We start from the raw sequence: 10,638 nt of genomic DNA, 5'->3' as shown, positions 1-10,638 counted from the left end.
CTATCCCGCCCTTCCTCCCAGCAGGAGACCAGAGCGGCATATATAGGCATAAATGCTTAATCTATGCATTTTCCTAAACATTGCTTGGTTGGAAAACTGCATCGCAAAATTCAGATGAGTGTAAATTTGTAAGGATGGTTGTGTTTCAGTTCTCATATTGTTTCGGAAAGTGCGAATTTTGTAGATTTGGCTTTTATTGTGAACTGAATCAGATTTCTCCCTACCCAGGGCTGATGTGGACTAACTTGCTGGGGGCAACTGCTTTGTAATTTTTTTTGGCCTAATAATCATGGTGGCTACCTGAGACTCCCCGTTCTCGCTGAGTAACTCATCCAAAGAAATGTGTGTGTGTTTGTTGCAGTAAAGTTATGAATAGGGAACAGAAGACTGGAAGGTAGATAAACCAGGGTGGTTTTTTTTTATTTCCAACTGCACAAATTCACCAGCAGACGTCCTACACTAAAAGAGTTTTTTAAAAAGAGCCAAACAAACACAAAGTGTGCTCTCTTCCTTGCTGAGACACTGCATCGGGGTGGTTTCTCCATAAGAGTCGGTAGTTCTTGTCTACTATACAGCGATAATTCATTTATGGATCTGCCTTAGGCTACAATACAGCACACATCTACTCAGAAGTAAGCTCCATTGGGTTCAATGGGACTTAGTCCCAGGTAAGTGTGTATTGAATTTCAGCCTTAGTTTGATAACTAGCCATTACACCTGCAAAAAGGAGAACTTTAATTGTATTTGCAAGAATGCAATAAAGCTTTACCTTCCCAAAGATGAAAGTGAAGAAGAGGAGGTTCCAGCCCAAAAGGAAAAATGTATTTTAATATGATTTGAGCAGGTCACTTACGTATTTCAACTGAGCACACTCTACCGTCATATAATTTGTGTGCACGCTGTTCCTGATATTGCCTGTCATTTAAGTGCTTAATAAACACATACACCTGAAGTGACTCAATCCCCCCATTTTTCAAACATTATCAGCTTTCCAACTGCACGAAATATCTTCCAACTGCACATTTTGTGTCCAACTGCACCCCCCTTGAGAATGACAGTTGCTTATTTGAATATATGAGCCTGCCTTATACTTAAAGCCAGACTATCGCCCCTTCCAGCCATTGGTGCCATCAAGACAGTAGGACTTTAGGGCTGATGTCCAAGGCCCCACTCAACAGGAGGGGCCCTGAAGGCAGCACAGATGGCTTACTGCATTTGGAAGCAAGTGGTGTAGCACGTATTATCATCTAAAGAATGGTGATAATGGGAAACCATGCAGTGTAATCTAAATTTACCTAACTGCACAACTACCACCGGTCTAGTAGCGTCTGGTCTGGCTGGCAGCTCTTCTTCAGGATTTTCGGCAGAGGTCTTCCTAACCTTATAACCTGAGAGCCTTTTAACAAGTGATCTCAGGGACTGAGCCTGGCGCTTCCTGCACGCAGCCGTAGCTCAGTGATAGAGCATCTGCCTTGCATGCAAAAGGTCCCAAGTTCAGTTCTTGGCATCTCCAGGAACGTCCCTGCCCTGTCCCACCTGAAATCCTGGGAAGAGTCTACCAGCTAGTGTGGGTGAATGGTCTGACTCAGTATAAAGCAGCATCCTATGTTCCTAAGATATGTAGTCTTCCAGTGAGTTATAGCCTCTATTCCTGTATTGACAATGAGCGGGGGATGGAAAGGATAAATAATACAATTGGGTGTTGGTGGTAGTATTTAAAGTTTTAAAGTCTTGATGTTAACAACTTAAACCCCTCAGCAATGCTTTAAAAAAGTTGTAAACCTCTCATACTTCAAAAGCCGCATTTGAAAATGTCCATTTAGAACAGGATCCTAAACTTTTGCCAGAGCTTGGCAAAGTTACTTTTTTTAAACTACAGCTCCCATCAGCTCCAGCCAGCATGGCCACTGGATTGGGCTGATGGGAGTTGTAGTTCAAAAAAGTAACTTTGCCAAGCTCTGACTTTTGCTGCATTTCACATCAGTGCTAGTCCTACTCAGAGTAGATCCATTGGAATGAATGATCAGACTTAACTTAGGGGTCTGAGCAGGAATGGCACTGGATAGAACTCATTTTACTGGTTTATTTTGGGGATCTGCTATCTCGTTTAGCCAGTAGGTATTGATAATAGACTGGAAAATACATATGTGCATATCTGGACAAGATCATACATGTGAGAGAGGATGGTCAATGAAAGAGAGGCAGGGAAAAATAAAAATAAAGAAAATGATCATGACATATTTTCCAATAAACCTTTCCCAGGTTTAACCCAAGCCAGTAATACCTTGTTCTCTTTCTGAAGAATCCTTCAGGGCCATGAGGCAAAGTGAGGCTGCAGATGCTGAGGGGTGGTGAGTGGCTAGTGCTCTCTTTCTCTGGGCTCCTCCAGATGACCTATTTATTGAGCATTCATCTTGTCTTGCACAAATCTTACACAGAGGTTAGATTATATCCGGTCTTTATTGAGCATTTGTTCTGATTTGTTTTCAGGGAGGTTCTACGGCACGGAGAATACATCCTGCCTTCATTTTAATTTGCTTGGGGATGCTTATAGATGTTTCTGTTAATCATTCACTCATTCTACGCTATTCAATTCATTTTCCTGTCACATTCCAAAATGCGAAAAGCCTGTTTCTTTTAAAAAGTGGATTTGTTGCAATAGGGCCACAGAGCACTTTATTCCATTTTTATTGCACGCATCTACATTTCTTGGTAGGCACTTGAATTCCACCCCCCCACACATGCTCCACAGACACAAAATATTGACTGTCTGGAAGCAGCTTATGTATGTGTGCCATATAGAGATGGGCGAATCTGTCAAATTCAGTTTCCCTTGGTTTTTCATTTTTCTTTTCTTAAGTTCAGTTCTCAACATTTCCACACCCATTTGCCTTTTCTTAAAAAAGTCCTCATGGAAATTCAGTAGAATTTTAGTGTGACTTTCTCCTAATGTACACATTTTTGTATTCAATTTTCTTTAATATTCAATTTTGCAAAGCAATTTCCCCTAACATTTTTGTATGTTAGTTTCACCAATATATGCATTTTCATGCACATTTTCCCTCAGTTTCCTCAGTATATATATTAATGTACACATTACTTGGCTGAATTGAATTGCAAAATTCAGCGAATGCAAATTTTGAAGAACGGCTGTGTTTTGGTTCACATATTGTTTCTTAAAGAGCAGATTAGGTAGGTTCACCTTTAAATGCAAACATTTCCATATCAGCTTGAATTTTTTAAAAAAATCCTGAGGTAAATTTGTTAGCATTTTAGGGCATATTTCTGCATAGATACATATTTTTATATTCAATGTTTCCTAATATACATATTTTTTGCAAAGCAATTTCTCCTCATATAACACATTTGTGTATGTTATTTTTACGAATATATGCATTTATATGCACAGTTAATCCTAGTATATGCATCTTTGTACACATCACTTAGTTGGAGAACTGCATTGCAAAATTCAGAGAACTGAGAATTTTGAAGGATGGCTGAGTTTCAGTTTGCATATGGTTTCAGAAAGTGCCAATTGGGTAAGTTCACCTTCAAATGCAAACTGGATCAAATTTCTCCCATATCCCTAAGCCATACAGCATGTCCCGCACCCTCTAACTTGCTAACTTCAAGAGTGCTGAAGTTAGATCAACTGCCGCTCTGACAGTTTTGTACACAGAATGGATGAACATCTTGTTCATTTGCCTCAGTCACCAAAATGTCGTGGACTGGCCTCTGAGGAAAGGGAGTTGATGATGCAGGGTGTACAATATAAATGTGTTGTATGAATGTCTTGTACGTACAAATATATACTTTTCTCTGTTCAGGTGGATTGAATGACCTTCCTCTGCCCTGTATAAATGGATGGTCAAAACTACACCACAGTGACCCATTTTGTGTTCTTGGGGTTGACTAGTAACCGGGGACTGGAGCTGACTTTATTTGTGATCTTCTCTATCGTCTACCTGCTTATCCTAGCAGGGAATGTCCTCATCATTGTGACTGTGGCTTCTGACCGGTGTCTGCACACCCCCATGTACTTCTTCTTGGGCAACCTTTCTTTCATTGACATCTGCCATTCCTCAGTCACCGCCCCGAAGATGATCCTCGATTTCCTGTTTGTCCAGAAGACGATCTCCTTTGGTGGCTGTGTGGCACAGCTCTTCTTCCTCCACCTCTCTGCCTGTGCTGAGATCTTCCTCCTCACCATCATGGCCTATGACCGCTACATCGCCATCTGCCACCCACTGCAATACATGTCCCTCATGAGCCTGAAGATCTGTGCCTGGTTGGTGGGCGCCCTGTGGGTGGGAGCGATGATCCATTCGCTGGTGCAGACTGTCCTCACCATCCGCCTCCCCTATTGTGGCCCTAATGTCATAGACAGCTTTTTCTGTGATGTCCCCCCGGTCATCAAGTTGGCCTGCACCGACACTTACTTTACCGGGGTACTTATTGTGTCCAACAGTGGCATGATCTCTTTGGTTTGTTTTTTGGCCCTACTGGCTTCCTATGTCGTCATCCTGATCTCGCTAAGAGGGAGGACAGCCGAGGGTCGGCGCAAGGCTCTTTCTACCTGTGCATCACACCTCCTTGTTGTGGCACTGTTCCTGGGGCCTTGTATTGTTCTGTACACCCGCCCTGCGACCAGCTTCTCGGCAGAAAAAGTGGTGGCTGTCTTCTACACTGTGGTGACCCCCATGCTCAATCCAGTGATCTATACCCTGAGGAATGAAGAGGTGAAGAATGCGATGAAGAAACTGAGGGACCGGAAGGTCTTCTCTGTGAGGAAATGAGTGGCTGTCCTCCTCAGGCAGCAAAAGACGGGTAGACCATGGAGATGGGAGAAGCTGTCAGTTTTGATTTCTCTCAGTTTCTCACATTTGCACATCAGTTTGTGGTTTTAAAAAAGTCCTCATGAAAAGTCGTCAGCATTTGAGTGCAAATTTCTCCTGAGATATACATTTTTGTATGCAAATTTGTCTAATATACACCACTCCGCAAAGCGATTTCCCCGATACATGTTTGCATGTTTTCACTAATGTAAGCACTTGTATGTACACTTTCACCTAGTATGTGCATTTTTGTTCACACTACTTGCCAGGAGAACAGCATTGCAAAATTCGGAGAGGTGCTAATTTTGGAGGATAGTTGTGTTTTGGTTCTTGTCTTGGAAAGTGTGAATTAGGTAGGGTCACCTTTCAGTGAGAACTGAATAGAATTTCTCCACTTTTCCTAGTAGATGAAGAGAGAGAGAAAGAGAGAGAGAGAGAGAGAGAAACTCCAACTGAATTGACATCAAACCAATTGGTTCCAGCATCTTCAGATACTGAAGTTTTGTAAGTACTACAGGATGAGCCCAAGACATTTCCCTGTCTGAGGAGAAGCAGCAAATGGAACCTCATTCTCAAAGTCATGGTACATAGATAATACCCAACATGGCGAAGTAATTTTGACACTGCAGGCAGAAAATCTCACAAGCACCTCTGCCCTGTCCCTGGAAGTAAAAATGAAAGGACATTTATTTATTTATTACATTTATATACCGCCCCATAGCTGAAGCCAAAATCAGTGGCCTCAAGTGGCCCCAAGATGGATGCCTCACTCTGCCGAACACAGGGGCAGGGAACCTGGGGCCCTCAGATGTAGTTGGATGATAGCTCCCATCATCCCTGACCACTGGCCATTCTGGCTGGGGATGATGGGAGTTGTTGCAGTCCAACAATATCCGGAGGGCCACAGGTTCTCTGGCCTAATGGCTGAGCCACCCCAGATTAGGATAAGGCTATCAAATTGCTACTAGCTACTATGGCTGTACGCTGCCTCCATAATCAGAGGCAGTATGCTTCTGAATACTAGTTGCTGGAAACCACAGGAGGGGAGAGTGCTCTTGGAGTCAGGTCCTGCTTATGGACTTCCCATGGGCATCTGATTGGCCACAGTGAGGAGCAGGGCCGGCCCCAGGCATGCCAGGGCCCTTGGGCACCAGCCTGCCCCGGTCCCCGGCACTCCCCTTCTGCGATTCGCGGCAGGCTTGGTACCGCGGATTGCAGGGCAGGAGATCCTAAGCCGACCGCCATCCCCCCGCTTCACCTACCTTTCTCTCTGCTGTTTTTTGCGGCTGCACGCACTGCATGTGCAGGTTTGCCATCAATCAAGATGGCGGCTGAGGTTTCCCTAAGGGGCTGAAGCCTCTGCTGCCATCTTGGTTGATGGCAACCCTGTAGCCCCAGGTGCCCTCGGCCAGTGCCCCACCTGGCCGCCCTTTAGAACTGGCCCTGGTGAGGAGGCTGGACTAGATGGACCACTGGGCCTGATCCAGCAGGACTCTTCTTATGTTCTTATGAGAGAGGGTGAGTAGAAAACAAAGAATACATTGCGAAGTTTAAAGTTTTGCTCCCATTTTTCAAACTTACTTGGTAGACTAGGGTGGGGTGGGGAGATGGCTCAATATTGATAGACACCAGCCAATACATATCAGTTCCTTTCTCTTGTATAACAAGCCAGTGATAATTGTATAACTGGTGTCTTTTAAAACAATCCCTCCTTTCTTCCCTTTCTCTCCTGCATTTATATATATTTTTAATCCACCTGAAAATTTAATAAATAACTTTTAACCCTCTTAAACCATCCCCAAATCAGTTATTTCTTTTATATATTTTCCTGTAGTGGAGCACAGGGAGGGCTGTGGTCTGTTTTTGCTAAAAAACAATAAATCAAAAAATAATCCATCAACATTTTTCACAAAGGGAACTCAAATACTGTCCCAAGAAAATAATAGAATGAAACTATTACATTTCATGATATGCACATGAATGTTAATTCATGGCTGTTAATGCAGCCGGTGGTCTCAGGGAAGGGATTTCCCTATCACCCTCAACCTGATCCTGTTAAGAATAGATACCACTCCACCTTCTGTGAGTAAAGCATGTACTTCACAGTTGATTCCAGCCAGTCAGCTCTGCCACTGAGCTATGATCCCAAACAACCAGGAAACATTTATTTATTTATTTAAAATATTTGTAGCCTCTTCTTCATTCCCGAGAAGGCATCCCAGCACAGGTCACAGTAATAAAAATAATAGAAACATTAAACATAATAAATCAAAAACATAAAACACTTTAAAAAACGTACAGCACATTAACACAAATCATCTAAAAGCCTAGGTAAAGAAATAGGTCTTTACCTGGCTTCTAAACTCACAATGGTCAGTGTCAGTAGGGAATTCCATATACGGGGGGGAGTGTATCAAGGGTTCCTGACCATACAGAGAGCACCCCTGGGAAACCTTATAATAAACGTGCTGCTGCCACGATCCAGGGGCTAACTTCTCCCTACAGCAGGACTTCTGTGATAACTGGTAACATGTAATCAAGGTCTCATGTGACGCCATTTCTCTTTTTATGCACAGTTGGGATTTATACTTGGAGAAACTCTGAGCCTTGATGGTTTATTGTCCTGTTACCTACAAGTGATGGGAAACCCTTTCCTCCCTCCCCTTGATGTCCAATGGTGCACACGTAAGGGAGCCAATTTGTTAAACACACACACACACAAAATGAGAATGCCCAGAAGGAAGATGGATGGCAGGAGTTCAATTTTAATACAGTTTATGAATTTGTCTTTTATTGAGTCAGACTTCTGGGTCATCTTGCCCAATGCTATCTATTCCCACTGCCAGTGGCTGTCCTGCTCTTCAGGATAGGTCTTTCTTAGACTAGTTATTAGTGGAGAGCATTGGGACTGGTGGGGGCAGAAGGCAGGGAGCCCAAATAGAAGGCGGAGCCAGAGCCAATGACAGGCGGAGCCAACTAATTCTAGTTTTGTCCCCATCCTTCTTCCCCCTGTTGAGTTCTACAAGGGGCAACATTCAGACTATGAAGGAAGGAGTTGGCAGACAGTGTTAAGCAGGAAGTCAAGCAGGTGGGGAGTGGCTAAGGGCAGACTAATATTGGTGTGGCAGCACCACATTTGCCCTAATGGACCAGCCTCCACTTGCCCGTCTTCTGACAATTTTTTCCTTTAGACTGAAGGTCCTGGGTATCAAACCTGGGACCTTAATCATGCAAAGCATGTGCTCATCTATAGCGCTATGGACTCTTCCCCAAGGTGAAGCATGCCAGGGTTCAAACCCCACTCCCCAAATTAATGGGCGATTTCAAAACCAACAACAAATTGAAGGATTGCCTCTGACCATGCACAGAGGGTTTTTCTCTCCTTACTGGGTGCTGTCCCCGTTCTAGAGATGGAGGCAAACGTTCCCGGTCAAAGCACATGGATTCTAGCTAGATGTGTGAGCCTCCAGAATCATAGAATAGTAAAGTTGGAAGGGCCATTGAGTCCAACCCCTGCTCTCCACATCTCCATGTGGTGTAGTGGTTAGAGTGCTGGACTAGGATCTGGGAGACCAGAGTTCAGTTCCCTACTTAGCCACGAAGCTCACTGGGTGACCTTGGGCTAGTCACTGCCTCTCAGCCTATCCTCACAGGATTGTTGTAGGGATTAAATGAGGAGGAGGAGAACCATGCCTGCATGCTACCCTGAACTCTTTGGAGGAAAGGGAGGGATAGAAAAGCAATAAATAAATTAATTAATAGATGAATGAATAAATAATAAACCTCTGCTTAGAAATCAACAACTCGAGATGGTCTCATTAGGATGGCGGGAAGAGTGTAACATTAAATTTAAAAAATCAGATAGATAGGCTTACTCTTTCCCTAATATAACCCTTTAAATGGGTTTCTCGCCCTACAGCTTTTTATGTAGGCCTGAATTACTGACTTTCTTGGGCACATCTGGCCATTACTCTTCCACCACACAAAAACCTCTGCCTTTGTTTAATTAAAATCTTAGCAACCTGCTGGCAAGATTTCATCAGTCAGCATCCCTCATCACAGAAACTTTTAATAGGATCTAAGGGGAATTCATTAGGCCAAGAAGACTTTTCTTTTTCCCCCTTTTTTGCTGTGGAATTACACGGTACCGAAAGGGGCCAAATGATCTCTTGATGTCAAGGATCATGGGGAACGATCTCTTATCTACGCTAATGAGAGCACCAAACTGGAAGGATGAGATGAACCAGTAGGAAGGGCTGTGGCTTTTAGGGCAAGGGCAGTGGTTGCTCAGTGGGTACAGCAGCACATGCTTTGCATGTGAAAGGTCCCCGGTTCAATGCTCAGCATCTCTAGGAATGGCTGGGAGAGACCTCCATCTGAAACACGGGAGAGCGACTGCCAGTCAATATGGGGCAGAGGTGGAGAATCTCAGGCATGGCGTGTGTGTGAGAGAAAGCAAATATAACTCTCCAGGACTCTCTCTGGCCTTTGGGATTCTCTGCAAGCCACTCCCCCTCCCAGAGCCACACCCCCTCCTGCCAGGCCACTCCCCCTCCCAGGCCTTACTTTACTCTCCTTGACTGTTTTTGCAAGGCTGGAATGTGTCTTTGAACACTGACAATGCCTCGCGCTTGCCTGGATGGAGGATAGGGAAACTAGCCTTCTGGAAAAGGGTAACATTTATACTCAGTGCTCCACCCACAATTGCCTCTGGCCCTGCCCACCATTGGCATGTGGCCCTGAGACGTGGCCCTTGGACTGGGCTCCTGCTGGGAGGAAGGGCGGGATGTAAATAAAATAAATAAATAAAATAAACAGGTTCCCTGCTCCTGGCACTGACAGCACTGAGCTTGATCAACTAATAGTATGACTCAATATAAGTCAGCTTGCTATGTTTAGGACAGGCCTGGGGAACCTTTGGCCCTCCAGATGTTGCTGAAGTGCAACTCCCATCAGCCCCAGCAAGCATGGCCAATAGCCAGGCATGATGGGAGTTGTAGTTCCTGAGCCCAGATAATTGGTCAGTTGCTGCTTTGGATGGGGTCGTAGTCTGGGGGTGCTCCTGGATCCATTTCTGTCGTTAGAGGCCCAGGTGACCTCAGTGGCTAGGAGTGCCTTTTACCAGCTTTGGCTGCTAAGACAGCTGTGGCTGTTTCTGGACTGGGATAGCCTGACCACTGTTGTCCACGCACTGGTAACCTCCAGGCTGGGTTACTGTAATGCGCTCTGTGTGGGGCTTCCCTTGAGGTTGGTTGAGAAGGTGCAGGTGGTGCAAAATGTGGCAACGCGACTGCTCACTGGGGCAGGGTATCGTCAACATGTCACCCCACTGCTGAAAGAATTGCACTGGCTGCCAATTTGCTACCGGGCTAAGTTCAAGGTGCTGGTTTTGGTGTACAAAGCCCAGTTCAACTTGGGACCAGGATACCTGAAATATTGCCTTGCCCCTTATATACCCACTCGATCACTATGCTCTGCAGGTGGGGGCCTCCTGCAGATATCATCTTATCAGGAGGTCTGTTCCGAACAACATAGGAAACAGACCTTTAGTGTTGTGGCACCTCCCCTTTGGAATTCCCTCCCCTTAAATATTAGACAGGCACCATCTCTGTTATCTTTTTGACACCTACTGAAGACCTTCACTTTTCAATAAGCCTTTTAAGTAGAGACCTTATCCCAGTCTGTCTCTGTGTTGGAATTGCTTTTTAAGATGTTTAATTTTTTTTTTTTTAAAAAGATGTTTTTAATCATTTTTTGTTTTAATGTGTTTTAAAGATGTTTTATTTTAATATATTTTAAAGTC

The 10,638-nt window shown here is 44.4% G+C and overlaps 1 protein-coding gene across 1 annotated transcript; it reads left to right on the top strand.

The window, feature by feature from the left end:
* The first annotated feature begins 3,860 nt into the window (after positions 1-3,860).
* On the top strand, positions 3,861-4,796 carry LOC133366083 (olfactory receptor 4E2-like). The gene has a single exon (XM_061588783.1). The coding sequence runs from the start codon at positions 3,861-3,863 to the stop codon at positions 4,794-4,796; it is 936 nt and encodes a 311-aa protein (XP_061444767.1).
* The last annotated feature ends 5,842 nt before the right edge of the window (positions 4,797-10,638 follow it).

Source organism: Rhineura floridana, chromosome 11, assembly GCF_030035675.1.
Source record: "Rhineura floridana isolate rRhiFlo1 chromosome 11, rRhiFlo1.hap2, whole genome shotgun sequence".
In the NCBI taxonomy this organism is placed as follows: domain Eukaryota; kingdom Metazoa; phylum Chordata; class Lepidosauria; order Squamata; family Rhineuridae; genus Rhineura; species Rhineura floridana.
This window is presented reverse-complemented; position numbering and strand designations above follow the sequence as displayed.